The sequence below is a fragment of the Xenopus laevis genome, chromosome 5S (genome assembly GCF_017654675.1).
Source record: "Xenopus laevis strain J_2021 chromosome 5S, Xenopus_laevis_v10.1, whole genome shotgun sequence".
Taxonomy (NCBI): domain Eukaryota; kingdom Metazoa; phylum Chordata; class Amphibia; order Anura; family Pipidae; genus Xenopus; species Xenopus laevis.
In genome coordinates, this window is record NC_054380.1 from 81,959,558 (window position 1) to 81,981,951 (window position 22,394).

At 35.2% G+C, this 22,394-nt stretch overlaps 1 protein-coding gene across 22 annotated transcripts in view; it reads left to right on the top strand.

The window, feature by feature from the left end:
* LOC108718009 (dystonin) overlaps window positions 1–22,394 on the top strand; it is a 243,134-nt gene that overhangs the window by 114,913 nt on the left and 105,827 nt on the right. For 21 of the 22 annotated variants that reach the window (XM_018265528.2, XM_018265532.2, XM_018265535.2 and 18 more), the window contains 14 exons: window positions 967–1,062; window positions 1,187–1,312; window positions 1,441–1,593; window positions 3,387–3,541; window positions 5,646–5,772; window positions 6,280–6,463; window positions 7,369–7,526; window positions 8,286–8,464; window positions 9,551–9,689; window positions 9,925–10,118; window positions 10,654–10,816; window positions 11,239–11,322; window positions 12,184–12,291; window positions 13,602–13,700. In XM_018265528.2, the coding sequence (XP_018121017.1) occupies window positions 967–1,062; window positions 1,187–1,312; window positions 1,441–1,593; window positions 3,387–3,541; window positions 5,646–5,772; window positions 6,280–6,463; window positions 7,369–7,526; window positions 8,286–8,464; window positions 9,551–9,689; window positions 9,925–10,118; window positions 10,654–10,816; window positions 11,239–11,322; window positions 12,184–12,291; window positions 13,602–13,700 (1,965 nt within the window). Of the gene's footprint in view, window positions 1–966; window positions 1,063–1,186; window positions 1,313–1,440; window positions 1,594–3,386; window positions 3,542–5,645; window positions 5,773–6,279; window positions 6,464–7,368; window positions 7,527–8,285; window positions 8,465–9,550; window positions 9,690–9,924; window positions 10,119–10,653; window positions 10,817–11,238; window positions 11,323–12,183; window positions 12,292–13,601; window positions 13,701–16,704; window positions 19,654–19,989; window positions 22,361–22,394 lie in introns of those variants that run through there. The other variant, XM_041564721.1, reaches the window with a different exon arrangement.

Genomic DNA, 22,394 nt, shown 5'->3' on the forward strand with positions numbered 1-22,394 from the left:
TATTTAATTTTACAGATTATGCATTAATTATTATGTTCACTTTTTTGTAGAGCTGCTCATTCTAATCAGCTCCATGGCAAGTGCTAGAGGTCAACAACGACAATAATTTCATAGCCTGTGATTGGCCAGTGATGCCTTTGTTTAACTGCTGTGTATAGTTGAAAATAGTCAAGGCATGCATAAAATTATAACGATTTGGTGAAATAATCCAATTTATGCTTAAAGGGTCAGGGGACTACATTTTAATGGGCCAATTAAATGCTTCTTGTTTGTGAATCTGTTTTAGGTATCTGCAGATTAGCCCCAGTCCATATCAAATAATTACCAAATTAGCAACGTACCCCAATCCATCAGAACCATTTGTTCCACTGGGCTACTGAGTTATTCGCTACATGTCCATGGCTCTGCTTTGTATGTCAGAGGAATAAAGTTGACCACATAGGGGTTGAACTCACCATAAGTCAAGCAATAATCAGTTTTCTAAATGAACAAACTGCAATTTTAGAGAACATGTGCATCTTCCAACAGCTGGTAACAGAATTGTATAGGTGCATTTCTCCTACATAGTTTATGGTGTACAGGGTACAGGCCCTTGAGACAACAGCCCTAGTACTGGAGCACAGCAGGTCATGTCTTTTCGTCAAGATTACCTGAAGCCATTTTGTTTCACAATGCTCTAATAAGTATAATCTAAGTAAAAGCTTTAGCCAGTGTATAAGACTAGGATTTTACTTGCTTGCAAACAAATGATCAGGATATACTGAAGAATTAATTACCAGTACAGTAGAATTTACACTGCGACATGCAATACACTGCAGAACAGAGTAACATTTTGACACATCTACACTATTTGACCTAGATGACTGCAGTCTCTTGGCATCTTCATTGCTAATTGCACAGTACATAAATGTAATAGGATTTTTATTTTTGTTATTCATTGCTGTGACCATTTTTCTCTTATCTAAGGCTTATAGAGCTGCTATGCAAACTCAGTGGAATTGGATCCTACAGCTTTGTCACTGCGTGGAACAACATATACGACAGAACTCTGCCTACTTTGAGGTATTATATTATGCACAGAATTCATTTTATTAATATCATAAAGATGCTCATGTTAATGATGATTCTTTCAATACTCCCATTCAATGGTAATTGATCTGTGCTAATTGTAATCGTTATCTTATAGTATTTTAATGAAGCCAAAGATGCAGCTGAATATCTAAAGATTTTAAAGGATGCAATACTAAGAAAATACAGCTGTGATAAATCAACCAGTCTGCATAAACTTGAAGATTTGCTCCAGGAATCAATGGTAATATAAGCCTTATTAATATGTATCATAATATGCTACTTTTAAAATTGCTTGCTTATTTCACAGGCATTTAGAATGTGGGAAACACTAAAGCCTGGAATAAATGTATTTCATTCTTAACAATTCAGGAGGAAAAGGAACAGCTTTTACAATATAAGAGCACCATTGCCAGTCTTGTTGGAAGAGCAAAGACAATTATTCAGCTGAAACCACGGAATCCAGACAATCCACTTAAAGCATCCATACCAATCCGAGCTATCTGTGATTACAAGCAAATTGAGGTCAGAGTCTTCAATATGATTTTGGGCACCAGTTCCTTGACTTTTCTGTATATTCTGCATTTTTTATATCTGCGTGTGTTTGTGTTGTGTTTCAGTAAGATTTTTTGATTAAACTCTTAATTGCATAGGTTTATATGGCACCAATTTAGTCAGTAATCTGCCGTACAAATTATATCCTAGTCTCAGTCTGACATTCTTTACATCTATAATTTCCTTAAAGAAATTGTTCAGCATAAAAATAAAAACTGGCTAAATAGATAGGCTGTGCAACATAACAAATGTTTTTAGTATAGTTAGTTATCCAAAAATGTAATGTATAAAGGAGTGACAAAATATCTAACATAATAGCCAGAACACTACTTCCTGCTTTGCAGCTCTCTTGGTTTTGACCGAGGGGAGGCCACATGGGTCATAACAGTTGCCTTTTAATGTAAGCTGAATGCTAAAGGGATACTGTCATGGGAAAAAAAAAATTTTTTTCAAAATGAATCCGTTAATAGTGCTGCTCCAGCAGAATTCTGCACTGAAATCCATTTCTCAAAAGCGCAAACAGATTTTTTTATATTCAATTTTAAAAACTGACATGGAGCTAGACATTTTCTCAATTTCCCAGCTGCCCCTGGTCATGTGACTTGTGCCTGCACTTTAAGAGAGAAATGCTTTTTGGCAGGCTGCTGTTTTTCCTTCTCAATGTAACTGAATGTGTCTCAGTGGGACATGGGTTTCTACTATTGAGTGCTGTTCTTAGATCTACCAGGCAGCTGTTATCTTGTGTTAGGGAGCTGCTTTCTGGTTACCTTCCCATTGTTCTTTTGTTTGGCTGCTGGGGGGAAAAAGGGAGGGGGTGATATCACTCCAACTTGCAGTACAGCAGTAAGTCACATGACTTGGGACAGTTGGGAAATTGACAATATGTCTTGCCCCATGTCAGATTTCAAAATTGAATTTAAAAAAATCTGTTTGCTCTTTTGAGAAATGGATTTCAGTGCAGAATTCTGCTGGAGCAGCACTATTAACTGATTCATTTTGAAAAAAATTTTTTTTCCCATGACAGTTTCCCTTAAGTATCAATTGCAAACTCACTGAACATTAATTACCCAAGTGCTCCCCTTAAAATCACTGACTAAAGGTGGCCATACACGGAGAGATACGCTGGTTTGGCGATGTCGCCAAACGAGCGGATCTCTCTCCGATATGCCCACCTTGAGGTGGGCGATATCGGGCTGATCTGATCGTGGGCCCTAGGGCCCAAGGATCGGATCCTAACGAATTGGAATGGGGGTCGGATCGCGGGACCGCATCAACGAACAGATGCGGCCACGATCCGACGGGATTTTTTGTCCCGACTTTCGGCCAGATCTCGATCGGGGAAGCCTGTCGGGGGGCCCCATACACGGGCCAATAAGCTGCCGACTTGGTCTGTCTGCAGCTTTTATTGGCCCATGTATGGCCACCTTTACTCATTTAGAGATCTGAAAAGCAGGAAGTTGGGTTCTGCTCTATTATGTTAGACATCCAGCCACTCCAGCCTTGGTAGATTACATATTTGGCTAACTAACTGTATTCAAAACATGTTTTATTTTGCACAGCCTATCTGTTTACCCAGTTTTTATTTTTACACTGAACTGTTCCTTAAGCAATTTTAGGCCTTCTGAAGTACAGACAACAATCTGTGGATCCGTGACTAGTTATAAATATACAAATCTGATTGTCTATGGAAGGGAATATAGTCATTGTGGTGAAAATGCTCTTGAGGGGGGTTTAATGTGCTTTCCTTTTCTCAACTTGCTTAGATCACTATTTACAAAGATGATGAATGCATATTAGGAAGCAACTCACACCGTGCTAAATGGAAAGTGATCAGCCCCACTGGTAATGAAGCCATGGTGCCTTCTGTGTGCTTCACAGTGCCACCCCCAAATAAAGAGGCAATTGATTCAGCAAACAGGTACAGTTGGTTAACATCTAGTAGTATTGCTAAATCCGAACCTCTATGTGTGGGAACTCTGGAATTAAAAATAATATTGGGTAGGGAAAGCCAAACAAAAATATACAAATACCTTGAATATATTTTTTTTTCTGGCACAGATGGGCAGGCAAACTGTTTTCAACAGTGGATGTAGATTTATAACAATGAACCCCATTTATTAACATTTTCCTGGCTGTCACTATGGGGCAAACTTACTAAAGGGCGAAGTGGCTATCGCTGGTGAAAATTCGCCGTAATTTTGGCACTTTGCTGATTTACTAACGGGTGCAGGCGTAATTACGCTAGTAAAGGAGACAGACTCTGGAGCAACTTCTCACTCTAACGCCAGGCGAATTCTCGATCTTGCGAAAGAGCGTTACTACGCAAATTCACTACGTTTTTGATTTTACTGACCGTTACCTCTATCGCCAGACTTGCCTTCGCCACCACAGACCTGGCGAAGTGCAATGGTGTAGATAGGAGTTTGTCAAAAAAAGTTGAAATTTTTTCTAAGAAAAAAAACCGCTAGCTTTTGCTTTTTTCAGGGTGATAGGATGAAAAAGAGCGAATTTTTTTTTGGGGTACCCTCCTTCCCTCCTACATTTGATAATATATGACACCTAAACTATACTGTGGGCACATGTGTAGGGCATTAGAAAAACTCTATATAATTTTATTAAGGTTCCCTGGCCTTGTGTAGTGTAATGTATTTGCTGCAGCATATACGCCAATGTCGCAAAAAAGAAACATTTTGCTAATAAAAATATATAACAATACTTTCTTGTGCAACAGTGCCTAGAGCAAATGGAGAAAGCAAAAAACAGGGACAAAATATGGTGTAGTATTTTCGATTATTCTTATAACACCCTGTGCTGGAAAAACAAAAAATCTAAAACATTTTATGCTAGTGTGAGTTCCCCTTTAAAGAGACTTTTTCTTTTTGTCCCAAAATGTATATACTCCATTGTACTTTAACTGCAATCCGTATGCAAATTAGCCAACACTAGCGTAACTTCAAACTGCTGATCATATTTTCGATAGCGCAACTTCGCAAGCGTTCGGTACTGTGCGCAACTTCAGATCTTCGTGAATAAGCGTTGTCCAGGCGAATTTACGCCTGCTGAAGTGTTGCAATGTGCGCAAAGCTAGTGCTGGCGAATTTTCGCAGGTAAGTAAATTTGCCCCTGTTTCTGACAGTGATAAAACATTTTTTATAATAAATTCACATATTTTGCTAAAATATTTTACTTTACTAAAATGTGTCAGTTTGTCCCCATTTGTTCAACTACTTTAAGCTGTTAAACAAAATTCTTTTTAGTGCTCAGGGCTGCCCCAAAGCATAGCGGAAACCTTTTTTTACTCTGATCAAATTGGTCAATTAGTGCAAAAAATGGTTGAATATGAAAGCTTTGTTATCACAAAAATTAACAATACATACATCTGTCCTACAAATTATTTCTAATTTGAAGACCAGTCAATTCTGAGAATTTGTAGGATTTCTACCAGCCTTTATATGAATATATTCCTATTTAAAGCAAGTATGCATTGCTTTTTACTCTTGTTAAACTCAAGTATATCATTCAGAAGCTTATCCTACAAACTAAATTCTCAAGTCCCTATTCAACTAAGGGAATTTTTGCTTTACTTTTTTTTTAATTTATGCTTGTTTATTAAGTTGATTCCAATATGAGTGGTTCCTTTGTGAGCAGAAAGTTTAACTTGTGTATTAAGCAATCAGATCACCTGTGAATTAGGATCACATTATGGTCTACTGTCACCTGATGAACCTACACATGAACCAGTGGTCGAGGAATAACCAGATATGGAACATGTTTCACGTATGGTTAATTTTGCTTTAATTTGGTTGGAACTGTCAAGGGAGAAACAGGAAAAGAGTAGAAAAGGATATATGGATATATAAAATCAAATTCACTGGTCTTATTAGTTATGCTTTTGCCTGGCAGCTCCTTATAAGGCATACAATATCACATGTTTTTTTTTTCAAGGATGTTATTTTTCATGGAAGATTTGATAGAGGGAGTTGCTATAAAAATATTTTAACACATGATTTTGTTTATTGCAGGATTGAGCAAATGTATCAGAGCGCCCTGACACTCTGGCATGAATCTCATATAAACATAAAAAGCACTGTATCCTGGCATTACCTTATGAATGAGATTGAAGGCATCCGGGCCAGCAAAGTCTCCACAGTATGTGCAGCGAGAGTCTCCCTCTATTATAATGCCTCTCAATTACTGAATTTTTCTTTACAAATATTGAGATATAATATGCCTTGTTTACATGCACAAATATGTGCAGCATCTGCATCTGTGTATAAAATATGTTTCATGGATGTGCTGCAGATATATTTCTTACTGTATATTGTACCCATAAGCTATATGGTGATTTGGTTCTCTCAGGGCATACTGTATAACTTGTATTGCATGGATGTGTAATTATGTTATTACCTATAATAGATGCTACTTAGCTTTACTGAATACAGTAGTAAGTCTTGTTGCCTGTAATGTGATGTGTGCATGCTTTTGTAGCAAGTCCCTTACATTTATTCTGCTAGGCTGTGTTTTTGCATAACAGGTTGCACTTTACCATCCCTGTTTTTTTGGTATCTGCTTTAGAATATACCATCACGTTCATTAAAATGTCTCAATGACCTGCTACTTGATCTAGAATTTTAATGTTGGTTTCCCTGTTTGCAGATTAAAACCTTGTTGCAAGGTGAGCATCAGCAAGTGTTAAGCAATCTGAAGTCCCGCTTTGATGAATTCTTAGAAAACAGTCAGGAATCCAAGATTTTTTCTGGGTCTGACATTGCACAACTTGAAAGAGAAGTCAATGTTTGCAAGTTATACTATGAAGAGCTTCTAAAGTCTGCAGAAAGAGGTTAGAAGTATTCATTGTCTGTGGTTTACATGCTTTTCTATACAGTTGCATATGCACAACAATCATTTCATCATAGTTGTTTCATTTTTGACAAATGTCTTACAAATGTAATTTACAAATACAAAAAAGGTAATAAAAAGTGTTGCATAGAGTAGCTTTCATGCTCTCTGGAGCAGCTTTTTGCTGACATTGAAGAGTTATAGAGGGTTATATTCTAAAATACACTAGGTTTGCCCAGCAGCAGTAACCCATAGCAACCAATCAGAAGGTAGCATTTACTGGTCACATGTTAAACATCTTATTGTTTGCTATGGGTTACTGCTGCTGGACAAACTTAATGCATTGTATTAAATATAGTGGTAGGCTCTTATCAATGGAAGTTTAAACTGGGTAATCTAAAATGATGCTTATAGTATCAGCTACAACATTTATTTAAAAATTTAATGTTTTACATAATTAACATACTTTCTGTAAAGGGGTTACCACAATCAGTTACTTTGTTTAAACAGGAAATATCTGTGTAACCTGCAGGTTGATATTATACTGTAGCACCATATTTAAAAGGTGCGGTCATATCAAATAATTACAACAAATATATTAAAATTTAAAGAGTATGGAATATATATTTACACAAATACTTTTGATTATTGTTAAATAAGTTGAAAGAAATGAAATAATATTCATCAAAAAATCATTACATGAAACTGTCTTGTAATGTAGGGTCCTTTTTGGTACTATATTTGTGCAGTTTTGCATATACTTTTGTGTTAATATGACCTTATTTGCTTTGCACTGTGTGACATAAACTTTGTACTTAATCTCAATTTACTAATTAGAAGGGAATAAAGTGTGAGGAAATATTAAAGAAAATAAATGACACAGCAGCCAATTTTTATATTTAACAGAAGAACAAGAAGAATCTATTTATAATCTGTATGTATCCGAGATCCGAAATTTCCGCCTAAGGATGGAAAATTGTGAAGAGCGACTAATCAGACAGATCAGAACACCTTTAGACAGGGATGATCTTCATGAAAGTGTGTTAAGGATTTCTGAGCAGGAGGTGAGTTTTGAAAACTGACTTTTACAAAGAGGGAAAGGCAGGAGTCAACTCACTGATACTCGGTCTGCCTGCTTTCAGTTAGTTGGAGCACAAGTTGGGGCACAGCATGATCTATAAACACATTAAAAAGACCAAGGGGTATATTTATCAAAGAGTGAAGTTAGAGATCGCCACAGTCCTTGAGTGAAATTCCGCCACTCTCCAATCATTTCTATGGGATTTTAAAAGGCGTATTTATCAAAGGATGAACTTTCACTTTCACCCATTGGAAAATACTTTTTTTAAAAATCCTATAGAAATGAATGGAGAGTGATGGTGTTTCACTCTAGAGGACTGTGGCGACCTCTAGCTTCACTCTTTGATAAATATACGCCCAAAAAACTTACTGATAGATATCAGTACTTTTTACCAAGCAGTAATGATAATTAAAACAAATACCAGCCCTGCCAATTTAACAAAGTCTTTCCAACAAATGGATCCAGTACTGAAAACTTTTCAGTACTGAGCTTTTCCAAATCATTAATCCCTTATTATGCTTATTCATATTTGAGGTTAACAGTACAGTGCTGCTTCTGTCTTCTAATGCCCCATAGAACTGAATGGTCTCCAACTGTCAAAGCACATTCTAATGAATTGATACTTTGATCAGTTTTGATATAGGTGTCAGTTTGTTAAACACTTGTTTACATGAATAATGCTCTGTCTCTTATAGTGTTAGTGGAAGACATAGTAATGGCATTGCTTGTTTTTCTCTTCTAGAAATTAAAGACGGATTTAGATCGCCTTAAATCTGATTTATCAACAATATCTGAGAAATGTGAAGAATTCTTCAGTCAAGCTACTACCTCACCCTCTATAGAGGCGCTACGCACTGAGCTGAATATTGTTATCCAGAATATGAACCAAGTGTACTCTATGTCTTCCATTTACCTGGAAAAGTAGGTCCAAGTTAATTTCCTTTTCCAAATTCATAACAAGAGCCAGTGTTATTGGCTGGTTATCATTCACTTACAATTATCTCAATTTCCAGAGCTTGGTCAAAACCGTCTGCACATTCATTGCTGTTGACGTTCAGGGGCACATTTACTTAAGGTCGAATATCGAGGGTTAATTAACCTTTGATATTCGACCGTCTAAGTAAAATCCTTTGATTTCGAATATCGAAGTAGAAGGATTTACCGATATTCGTTTGTTCGAACAATTGTAGGAAAAATCTTTTGATCGAACGATTAAATCCTTTGAATCAAACGATTCGAAGGATTTTAATCCATCAATCGGACGATTTGCATTCGATCAAAAAAAGCTAGGAAAGCCTATGGGGATCTTCTACTGATGCTCGGTAGGTTTTAGGTGAAGAAGTAGGTGGTCCAAGTTTTTTTTAAAGAGACAGTACTTCGACTATCGAATGGTCGAATAGTCAAGCAATTTTTAGTTCGAAACGTTCGATTCGAAGTCGTAGTCGAAGGTCGAAGTAGCCAATTCGATGGTCGAAGAAGCCAAAAAAACATTTGAAAATCGAAGTATTTTTTATTCTATTCCTTCACTCAAGCTAAGTAAATGTGCCCCCTAGTGTTGAGTTACAAAAAACTTAGCTAAAAGTATGTGATAGTCCATTTGCTGATTTTCTTTAGCAGATTAGGCACATTAAAACATACTCTGAAAACATATTTTCAGAGTTTTTAGGTATAGAGGTTTTAACTAAGTAAGGTACTGTATACCAACCTTTCAACATTTAACAAAGATCTGTAAACCCATTATTCATAGAAGAATTCAGCACTCCGAAAGGCTTGAGAAAGGGCAGGAGCCTCAAACATTGTCCTAGGCAATAATAAATTCAGATTTTCACCATTTCGGAGTGCTGCAGTGTGAATTCTTCTATGAACAATTGGTTCCTTTGGCAGTGGAAAAGCAGCGTGCACCCAACGCTACAAAAAGCACAAGTATAGTTGTAGCAACTTGTCTAAAATTGTGTAAAACCTATTATGTCACAAAATAGTTTTGTAAGATACTTTTTGCTTGCACAGGTTAAAAACGATAAATTTGGTGCTAAAGAACACACAAGGAGCAGAAACTCTTGTAAAGCTCTATGAGACCAGACTGTGTGAAGAAGATGCAGTGACTGCTGACAGAAATGGAATTGACAAACATGAGGCAACCTTAAAAGTAAGTAATGCTGCATGTCGTAAGAGGGTCCCATTAACATTGCACCTGTTTGTTTCCAGACTTGGAAAATTCATCTACATGATTTTTCATCATAGACCTCTTCGGGTTTCTTCTGCAAGCATTAACTACTTTTTCTCTCCCTGTTTTCTGCTACTGAAGCCACAAAGTTAGCATAACAGTAGCAACAATACTTTATATTGAAACACAAAACAATAAAGAAACATTTTTTTTATAGCTGTGGCGATCAGAGGTTGATGAAAAACTGGAGGTTTTTCACGCGTTAGAAGATGAGCTGCAGAAAGCCAAAAATATCAGTGATCAAATGTTTAAAGTTCACAAGGAGCGAGACCTAGACTTTGACTGGCACAAGGAAAAAGCAGATCAGCTTGCAGAAAGATGGCAGAACATTCATTCTCAGATTGAAAACAGGTGGATTATATTTACATATAAATTTTTTATAAATGTCAAGAATTGTGTTGTATACCTTGACATATACTGGATTGAGGTTTTCTATCCTAATCTTACTATAACAACTGCTAATTTGGAATGTTTTGTGGATTTGTGATTAAATTTAATGTACTATTGACCAGCCTCCATTTTATCATGCAGCTTTCCTGCACAATACAATAATGCCACACTAGAAGGGCCATTTACTGTTTACCATGCAGTGTTCAAGTGCAAAAAAGGCCCTAATCTGCCAATTTTTGTACTTTGCCCAATGTGTGGTGCCTTGCCTGTAATCAGATTTACTGGTAGATCAAAGTCTACTTTACAGTCACTGCTGTTTTAAAACATATATTTTGGTGAAATGGGGTGTGCACAGTATATATTAATGCACAAAATTAAAATTCATTAGTGAAAAATATGATAGCATCCCTAGCAGTCAAGAGTTTACCATTAATTGGTTATATGTATTTTTGCATTGCAAAACTTAATTAATTATTTTTTACTACCATTAAATTAGATTACGTGATCTGGATGGCATAAGTAAGTCTTTGAAATACTACAAAGAATCATATGGGGCACTTGACTCGTGGATCAGTCAGATAGAAGAAACACAAAGTATTCTTCAGGAAAACCTGCCTGAAAACAGCAAGGCTCTGGTAAAGCAATTGAATCAGCAGAAGGTAAAATGTGTGTAATAGAACTTCCCTAGTCACAGGAAATGTATTATTTTATGCTGGACACTAAATGCACTTATTTATTTAATATGTGTTCCTTTTTGTTCTATTTTGCTTCACCAAAAGCCATCACAGCAGGTTACTAAATGTAAAATTCAAAAACTCTTTATCTAGTGGGCTTTTGTAGACCTGCTTTGGTGGCTTTTGTAGACCTATTTTCTTTCAGTGAATCTAAATAGTAATTGCAATTACACCACTTTGGTAAGGGTGTACACTGTGATTTGGAGCCCTTTTTCCACTTTGTACAGTTGCCTTCCCTAGATGCACCTCCATTTATTAGGTTCTGCATTATTCTATTAGTGCTCTGTCCCTGGGTATATAAGACATATTGATCAGTGAAATTTTTATTCATTAATTGTTTGTTTCAGATGCTGAATTCAGAAATTGAAGTGAAACAAAGTAAAATGGATGAATGCCAGAAATATTCTGAGCAATTTTCTTCTGCAATTAAGGTAATCCCGTAACAGCCTACCTCACAATTTGTTAGTGATGTATCTTTGACAGCTAGATTATTTTCTCCATGTTTTGCACTCAGTTCAGTTGCATCATATTTTACTCATAGTCAATGCTGCTATACTGCTAAATCTGAAAGTCAGACTTCCCAGTGTAGAGATGGCACTTAAATCAGTATGGTTATTGCATTTGTGGTGGCAGTACAACATTACAAACCATTGTAAATTGTATCATAATTTTATAGGGGAGACTCTGGAAATTCACTTTTTATGGTAGAGTCACAGAGAAGGAGTATGAGATGAAGATGTTTCCTACTGATTGGCAAATGGGTTTTATAAAGGGGTTATACAAGTTACACTGGTGATTTTATATATTCATCATTAATTCATAGACAAGCTTGTTCTTTCAGCTGCAGGTCCAACTGATTTCAAAGTGAAAACACTATATGGTTGCTGTTATTATTGCACTTTATTTTTGAACCTACTGCTGAAAACACAACAGAGAACAGAGAAATAGTATTTGTGTATTAGTAAGTAATTTGTTTTGCTCTGTAATAGCAGACCTTTTTTCCGTCTATAGTTCACCTTTAAACTGTTAAGATGATATTAGTTTCCTGATGTGGCATTATGAAATTACAAGTAGATATTAATGGTCATCTGTTTAGCTTGAGGGTGACAGATTGACAAGCATGTTCATGTGGTTTGTCTCAATAAAATGAGTGGTTATTTAGTTGGGAACTTACAGGCAAGAAAAAAGTAGCAATGTTGTATAATGTATTGAAAAGTAAATATGATGCTGTAACCTAGAAGAATCACTCACCAAAATTGTTATTTACGTGTGCATCTTTGCTTTTTTAACAGGATTACGAATTGCAGTTAATGACATACAGAGCTATGGTGGACACTCATCAAAAGTCACCCATGAAGCGCAGAAGGATTCAGAGTTCTTCAGATGCAATTGTACAAGAGGTAATTCTTTTAAAAAATGGGGTTCAAAGTATTTGCAGCTTGAATGATAATGCTATTTACTTTTGTGCTATTCAAAAAAAAAAAATTTAAAAAAACAAACAAAAAATCGAAACGTCAATGCAATGTTTATTACCTTTTCTAAATAAATCATGACGAAAGAAACGGTGTGCGTGTACCTATTGGAATTTGGGATTTGGCAATCTACACACAGCACCCGGTGAATGATTACATAACGACGTGTGTGGAGTTTTACAATGTGTATATATATATATATATATATATATATATATATATATATATATATATATATATATATATATATATATATATATATATATATATACATGAGTGTTATGGAAATAAAAGAAATTTGAACACTTGCACTCTGAGCCAGTTTTTAATTACTCAAATCAAGCTTATATATGTCTTTCCAAAGGACCAGCACTCCAAAATGAGTGAATCATTATTCTTTATTCATACTTGTGTATGCAAGGTTTTTAGGGTCTTTATCAATGACAAAATGCAAGTGTGCAAGTGACTATTTATATACTTAGCCCTTCTCAATTAAAAAAATGCACCGAACATGATGTCATACTCATACATGTCCAAACCAAACATTATTAGCTTATTGGTGGTTGTGAATAGATTATTTTAACATTTAGTATATAATATCCAATCTCACCACAAGATGCCACTGTTGAGTGAAGTAAGTGAACATTCATTAGTGTGAAAAATCAGTTTGGTAAAATTCCATCCATGTATAACCTGCAAATGTATATAAATTACATACTCTGTTACCAGAAACAACAGATACACAATATCCTAATCAAATTATATTACAATTGTTATATTAATATTTCACATTGTGAATATTTACCAAATAACATTGCCTATTCTACAGCTCACCACGGAAAAACTTACCCATGTTCAATTCAATCCTGTGGGATTTTTAGAATCATATTTATCAATGGAGTTCACCATTTTGCTTTTAAAAACCCCCAAAGGAATGAATTGAAAAGTGAGTGAGTTTTATTTTGGTGAGTTCTAAATTCACATTTTGATAAATCTGTCCCTAAATGTATGGAGAATGGAGATGATCTGTGACATCATAAGCCAGTACAGTCACAGTGGTGTAAAATCACATTAGTGGCCACTGGTGACAACACATTGCTTTAAGTTAATAGGAGCTAAATAAAATTTGGAGGGTGTTGGGTAAGACATATGTAAGTGCTCTTGGTGTCATTTACTTTGCATTATTTTAATATGTAAATGTATTGTGTTAAAATAATTTGTTTTCTCTCTTGTTTTAGTTCATGGCTTTAAAGACCCGTTACACTGCCTTAATTACCTTAATCACACAACTGGTTAAATTTTCTGGTGAGACCTTAAAGAGGATGGAGGAAGAAGAGGTAAAGGCACAATTTTCAGGCAAAACACTCGCTCATATTGTGCTTATTATTTACACAAATTATTTTACCAGTTTAAGAGATTAAACTACTGATGGCCTTTTATTGAGTTAATAGCAGTAGAAGAAATAACCACAGTCAGTATTGACCTGCAGCATAAATTAAATCTAAGTTATTTTACAACAAAATTTTGATCCAGGAAAAATGTTTTGGATTTTATTACTGAATTACTAAAAGTTTCATAGGTTTTACTAGTGCACCTTTTACCGCTTAACATGAATTTTGATTCCTCACATTTCTAATATTAGCTGGTTCAGGAAAGGCATTGCTTGTACAGTTTTGCCTGGACCAGGTACAGCTATCAGTTAATTTTCTATACTGTTAATACCCAGTGTGCCAGATAGGTGTAATAGCAGTTTCATAGTAGATAGAATGAAATTTTCTGCTTTTTGAAGGTGGTGGCATGCATAGGAACATCTAATTTCGATATGCCTGTATTTAAATGTATTCAAAGACCAAATTTATTATGAGTTTAGATGCCATTTCCTCTTCTGACATTAAAGGAGAAGGAAAGCCTGCTCTATGGTTCTTGTATACTGTATTCATAAAACCCATTCTCTGCTCATGTGTTAATCTGAATACGTTTGTTACCAATTAACACCACTATGAAACTTTTTGTTTCAACCCTGAAAATCTTGTACATTTTAAGTGACTGGTATTATGTTTGTCCCCTGTGTGTTCTCACACTATTTTTCCCTTCTTCCTTTACTGGGAATTTGAATGGACTGAGCCTTTTTATGTTTATGCTTCTTTCTTATACCTTTGGTGGAGGGTTGCTGTATTTTCTTGCTTCTCAGCCTTTTTCTGCAGAAAATAGGGTTTTAAACTTGAAATACTTTTCTTTATACTAAAGTAGTTTTAGTATAATTTATTTAATTTGTAAAAAAGATAAAATTAATTTCACCTTAAATGGTCAATGCAAATCAAATCACAATCAGATTAATAGCTGGTTAATTTGATCAATCTATTACAGGTTTCATGTTTTCTACTTAAAAAGTCACAGGCTATTACAGGTTTCATGTTTTCTACTTAAAAAGTCACATAGACTATTACAGGTTTCATATTTTCTACTTAAAAAGTCACATAGACCATCAGTAGTATAGTTTGTAATATTGAATACAATAAAACTTTAAAACTTAAGCTACATATTAAAAATTGTCACATCGGAAAACATAACTGTAACTTTTGAGTTTAAATATATAAAATAAAGTTGGTGTTCAGTTCTCAGTAGATGAGCTAAAAACTTTCTGTATAAACTTTGCTCCTAGACAATTGGATCTTTTATTGAGGATGGTTAACAGTAATCCACAGACCATGATGTTTTAATACTTCCTTTATTGGTAATAAGAATGTAATCTACAAAGTTTTTCTGTGGACTAACTTTTTTTAAAATGTTTAATTATGTATTTCGGTGGTTTGAAGAATGGTATAATTTCTGTACTAAAATGCTCTAGAGCAGTTGTTACTTTTTGAATGGTAGTAGTCAAGTTCAACATGCACCATTTTAAGTTGTAGTGTATTTCTGCTGCTACTTGTATGTGAGGTTATTCTATAATTACTAGGCTTTTGTGGGAACTATCAGGAAAATATAAATGGTGCAAAGTTTCCCCAGGTCTGGTAAGAAACTGATCAAGTCATTATATTCAAAAAGCTGACAAGTAAAAAATACCCACTAATTGGTTGCTGTCTTTTACTAGACCTGTATAAAACTGCCTTTTCTTTCATAAATAAATATAGTTATACGTAGGTAATAAGAAACAGTCTGCCTTTGTATTAGCTACCAAATGATACCAGTGGATCATCAATCAGTGGCTCACGAGCAACATGTTGCTCACCAACCCCTTGGATGTTGCTCTCAGTGGCCTCAAAGCAGGTGCTTGTTTTTGAATTCCTGGCTTGAGTTTAAGTTGCACAAAAACCATTTTTTCTGCCAAACTGAGCCTCCTCTAGGTTACCAGTCCACAATGGGGCTACCAATAGCCAACCAAAGCCTTTATTTTGCAGCCCCAGGAATTATTTTCATACGTGTGTTGCTCCTCAACTGTACATTTGAATGTGGCTCATTGGTATAAATGTTTAGGGGCCGCTGCTCTAAACCAAGTAAATTTTTCAGTTCTTGTCTTTATCAGAAGCTGTAGTTATATGTCTTTTTTGAAGGAATATTTCTTATTTTTCTTTTGTGTTATCACTTCTTTGCAATTGTGCACGTGCAAGCTATTGCATCCATCAAATAATTGCTTGGATGTCCAGTAGATGGTGTGCTACTTATGTTTTTCTGCCGTTGGGTGCTTCATTTCTCACTGTTCTGCTAAAAAGTCCTTGGGAAATCAACATACTCTTCAATTAGAATTTCATTTGCAGAATTTGGTACGTAATAATTATATAATAGACCTTATCTGTCCAAAGCAAGTGTCAGCTGGTCGCTCACCAGGTATATCATTTCTAAGCACCATGACAGCTTTCAGCTTATCAGTCGAACTATATAAACATCTGGTGGGCTTTAACGTGTCCACATATGATCTATTAGACAAATTCTTCTCTTGTACAAGACCTGCAAACGTTAAAATATTTTTGTCTAAAAGTTCATATTTGTCATATATTTTCATCTATATCTTTAATTTGACAAGAATAGGGTGAATCCAATTTAAGATACTGTTACTGTTATATATTAGCAGACCACATCATTCATGAAGTTATCGTTTTAGAATATATATATATCTATATATATAAATATATATATATATATATTATATATACACTTTTTTATTTGAAAGTAACAGTGGATATGTATTATTCATTCATAGATAGTGGATATGTATTATTCATACATATATCTTTTTATATTGGTGGATCTCCACCAATGTAGTAGGTGAACAAATACCTTTGCCAATAATCGTTTTTTTTACAGAATTTGTATATGAGCATTTCTTATTTCACTTTGTTTTAGAATATAATGTACACAGACCACTCTTCCTCTTCAGCATATTCAGATTTATTAGAGCAGCAAAGAGCTACAATTGAAGAAAACAAAAGGCTTTTGAGAAAAATACAAGAGGTTGAGGCTGCTCATGGTGAATTGAAGAAGCAAAAGTATTTACTAGAGCAAGAGATTCCTAAAGTTAAATCTGCTGCTGAAATGGAAGTCAAAAAACATCAAAAAGCAATTGAAGAGATCAATTTGCAGAAAACAAAGGCAGAGTATGAGGCTCAACAATTCCGTTTGGAACTAGAGACTGCAGTTAAGCAGAAAACTGCAGTAGAGCAGCAACTGGAACATGTACGCCAAATTACCCGTCAGTCAGAAACAAAATGCAGTGCTATGGAAGACAAGCTCAGGGCATTTAAAACCCAAATAGAAGAAAGTACAACAGCAAGAAGAAAATTAGAAGACCATCTAAAAAGGAAAGATATTGATCTGCAAGAATTAGAAAAGACAAAAATGAATTTGATGGGAGAAGTGAAAAAAAAAGCTGAAATTGAGGAAGAACTATTAAGACAGATGAAACAGCTTGAGCATGATCTTGAATTTCAAAGGAGGATAGTTGAAAAGGGGAAACTAGAATATGAAACAAAAAGGCAAATGACAGAATCAGTTTACAGTTTCTCTTCTGGAAAGAAAGAGGTGATTCCAGCACGTGCATCAATTCAAGAAGCACATTACATGATAGAATCAGATATAAGAGGGTCTCAGATTGAGCAATATGCTAAAAAAGCAGAAAGCCTAAAGCAACAACTAGATGATCTTACACTGGCCAACAAAAAAGCAGAACATGAAATTAAACAATACAAATTAGAGCTGAACACACTAAATAAACAGAAAGCTGCTGACGATGAAAAAAAACGTCAGCTTAGAAATCAGTTTGATGACACTCATAATATGGTTCAGCAACTTAAACATGACTTAGAACAGAAGAATCAACTGGAACAAACTTATGTGTTACAAATAAGGGAACTTGAAAGAAAAGTGAATCAGAGTGAAGATAAAGCTGTAGAAGCAAGACAAGAATCTGCAGGAAACAAGAAAGCTTGCATGAATTTGAAAGAGGAACTTAAGTCACTACAACAGGATAGGCTTTCTCTGCAACATCAAATCAAAATGCTAAAGGGTGATTATGATGATATCAGAGAGAAGCTAAAAGTTTGTCAGGAGGAACTTCGACAAAAAGAGATGTCTGAAAGAAATTGCCAACAAAACATAACATTCCTAGAAGAAGACTTGAGCAGGAAGAAACACGAAGTAGATGACTTGAAAAAAAGACTAGATGAACTTTGTCGGTCTCAGTCAAAATCAGAGAGCAATTTAAAATGCATGGAATCACAAATGAGTTCTTTGCAACATGAAAAAATTGCATTAGAGCAAAGATCTCAGTCTAGAAGTGAGCAATCTGACAGTTTGCGTGAGCAGCTAAAGAAAGTTCAAGAAGAACTACTTAAGACTTCCAGGTCTCAGAAAGAGGATCAAATAAAACTGCTTAAACTTCGAGATGAATTAACAAAAAGTAATCAGTGGGCAGACACTCTGAAACTGAAGTTGAATGACCTAACTAAACTGAATACTGAGACAGAGTTGCAGTTAAAAAAGCTAAAATCTGACTCAGAAAAAATAGCCATGGAAAAATCTACATTTCAGAAAAATGCTGATATGCTAAAATCTCAGCTGGATAGCGCCAGAGAACAAATACGACTTAACAATGAACAAAGGCAAACACAGTCAAAAAGTGAGCAAGAAGCTCATAGCACAATAAATAGACTGGAAGAGGAACTGACAAGATCCAAAAATGCAGTGAATGAACTGAAGCAGAAATATGACAAGCAAAGTCTATCTATTCTTAACTCTGAAAAGGAGGTGAGGACTTTAAAGACTGAACTCAGCAATTTGACCTTGGAAAAAAAGATGACAGATCAGAAAATTCAGCTGCATCAGGGACACTTGCAGGAAGTAAACAGCAAACTAAAGAAAGCACAAGATGACCTTCATAGGAAGAATGTGGATGAGCAGTTAGCACAGAAAAAGATTGCAATGTACCACGAAGAGTGTGTAAAATACAAGCAATCAGCAGAAGAATTCAGAAAAAAGCTTGAAAAAACAATGGTATCAAACCTGAGTACTGAGAATGAAGCTTCAAACATGAGATTTGAAGTTGTTAAACTGAAGCAAGAAAAGACCATGCATGAAGAGAAAATTAGATTGCTAAAACGTGAGATTTCAGACTTACAAGAAAGATATCAGAAGTGTCAAGAACAGCTAAGCATGGAGAAAAAATCTGAATTAGAACATAACCAGAAATGTCGCAAGCTAGAAGGTGAATTAGAGGCCCAAAGGAGAGTTGTTGAGAGCCTGAAACAGAAAGTTGATCTTCAGAGACAAGATCATATAAATCAACTGAGAAGTTTAAAGAGTGAGATTCATCAGAGCAGCACTATTAAAAGCCCTCTTCAGAAATCTGAAACGAAAGGGTCCAGCTTCATGTATTCAAGTTCAGGATCACAGCAAAGTTTTGACCAATTGCAGAATAGGTCAAAAGGGTCTCCCGGGCTGAGAAGAAAACTTGATCCTCATATAGTTGTTAATGCCCCAATTTTTAAAACAGAGCACATAGAGGAAAAACAGTTCCAAATAGATGGCTATGATGAAAATATTCCAAAGGAACTTCAGCTTCAGCTGTCCAGGATAAAGCAGTCACTTGATAGTTCTGACAGCAAGCCTCCTTTTGCAGAACTTGTGACACAGGCAAGCAATGAACTCAAAATTGCCATTGACAACATAAACTCACACAGACAGTTGTCAGAACTAGGAAGTGTAAAAGATAAGAATATCCAAAATAACATACAAACATTGAGATTTGAAGAAGGAAAATTTGGAAAAGATCTTGGAAAATTTCAGCAACCTCTGGAGGTATTCTATATATATCCCCACCTCTTTTTTAAACATCACATATGATCTGCTTCCTGCACTTTGGTCAATTTGTTTGGGTTTTGGTGGCTTTATTTAGCAGTATTCTATAATCTGCTGCAATATCATATCTTATATATATTCCACCTTTGGTCTTGCTTGTGGTTTGGGTACTTTCAGTAAGCTTTTGTACAAGTTATATTAACAGCTCTCCTACTTCTGTTTATTTCTGCAAGATTTCTGATTTCATTTTCGGCAAATTGGGGTTTGAAGCAGTGTGTTTAATGATGAAGAATTATTGTCCAAATCTACATCTTATTTTGAATATTGCTATTGCAGATAGTGAAGAGCAAGCAGTATGATGTTCATGTTGAAGTCACCACTGTAAAACAGGAAAAAGAATTCCTGGTAAACAATGAAGATCAGAAGTATCAAGAACATAATGTTGTTGATGGATTTAGGAGAGGAGATTTACAGAAGATGGGTTCTGTGTCCTCCAGTTATAAAAGCTATGCAGGCTCTGATGGGTATGTGAGTGACAGTTCCTCCACCGATGACAAATTTGTCTTTCAAGGTCTTAGGAAACGTGCATCTGCCAGGCAAATGGTAGATGCAAAAATCATTGATGCAAAAACACTGGAACAGCTTGAATTAGGACGTATCTCTGTTCAAGAAGTTCAAAAAACCTTGGATCAGTATTTGAAAAGAAATACTTCCATTGCAGGTTTATATCTTGAATCGAGTAGGGAAAAGATATCTTTTATGTTAGCAGCAAAAAGGGGAATAATTGATAGAAATATAGCATTTGAATTTTTGGAAGCTCAAGCAGTAACAGGTTTTATTATCGATCCTTATACTGGAAAACAGTACTCTGTCGAAGAAGCTGTAATGAATGGAATAGTTGATCAGGAATTTAAGGAAAAACTTCTTGAATCAGAAAAAGCCATCCTAGGGTATTTGCATTCTGGGAAAAGGCTTTCGGTTTTTCAGGCTATTGAAGCAAGACTTCTAGAAAGACAAAAAGGAAAACGAATTCTCGAGGCCCAGATAGCAACTGGAGGAGTAATAGACCCTGTTAGAAGTATAAGAATTCCAGCAGACATTGCAGTTTTAAAAGGCTTATTAAATCACACAACCTTGAAGTTTCTGCATGAACCAGCTAGCAATGTGAAAGGTTTCCACCTTCCAATCAGCAATCAAAGCATGTATTACTCTGAATTACTTAAGCTATGTGTATTGGATTTAGATAGCAAAACATACCTTTTACCAATTGGTCATAGACAAATTACTGCTTTTACTGCTGAAAAAGGCCATAAAATATGTGTAATAGATATTAGGTCTGGCATGGAAATGACACGTCATGAGGCCTATGAAAGAGGTCTTATTGATAAGAACTTGTATTTTGAATTATCCCAGCATGAATGTGAGTGGAAAAGCACCACTGTTTTTGATTCTAAAGGGAATTCCCAAACAGAATTAACTGACCTAAAAACAGGACGAAAGTTTATAATTGAGGAAGCTGTTAGCCAAGGAAAAATTGAAAGATCATTAATAAGTAGATTTAGAGAAGGACTAATTTCAGCTACTGAACTGGCTGATGCTTTAGTTAGTCGAATTAAACCAAGTAAAGATCCCAATAGTCCTATAGCAGGATACTGGATATATGAAACAAATGAAAGGGTTTCAGTTTTTAAAGCTTTGCGTAGAAATATGGCTGACAGAATAACAATCTATCGGCTTCTAGAAGCACAAGCCAGCACTGGTGGGGTTATTGATCCTTCAAATTGCAAAAAGTATAGTGTATCAGAAGCACTGCAGAAGGGCATTATTGATGAGGTGTGTGCTAAGCAAATTCAGCAGTGTGAATTAGCTTTCACTGGGGTCATTCATCCTGTAACCAAAGTAATTTTGCCTGCAGCTGAAGCTATGAACTTAAACATGTTAAACAAAGAGATTGGTTATCGATGTTTAGTGTACCAGCTTTTAACAGGAGGATTAATAGAACCAAGATCTCGTTCCCGGATTTCATTAGAGGAGGCAGTTAAAAAAGGAGTTGTTGATGTGGCAACAGCAACAAAATTAATGGATATAAACTCATATGTCAAAAATCTTACTTGCCCAATAACAAGAAAGAAGCTGTCATACAAAGATGCTCTGGATCAGGCAGTATATGATTGTCATACAGGACTTCGACTACTTAAAGCACCACTGCCGCACAATGTTGGAATTCCCAGTCTTTACTTCGCTTCACAATAAAGATGTGGCAAATTTTATTGTAATATCGGTAATGTTCAATAGCTGACAAATGAAACAGCTATCCTAGAACTGTACAGCTTTTCTTGTAAAGAAATTGTTTCATATATTAAAAAAATAATTCAATATTGTATGTACTTAAAACACGCTTTAAATATATTTTTAAAGTGTATATATTATATTTGAATTGGTGTAATAATATTATTCAGTATTTCTCTGTGCAGTGTACTGTCCTTTTGTGGTCAATAAAAGTGGTCTTAGGCTCAATGGCAATGGCAAGACAATGTGAAGAGCTGTGAAACAGACCCACTATGGATAGTGCTCATTTAAGGAACCTTTTATTTTTAGTTATGTATAACATCGATTTTTTTTTTTCTTGGTTAAAAATGCTGTATATTTTTTTCTAAATGTCTTACAAGGATGTCAGATATTGCTCTTAACCACAGTTCTCATTATCTCATTATTAGAAGTATATATATATATATATATAT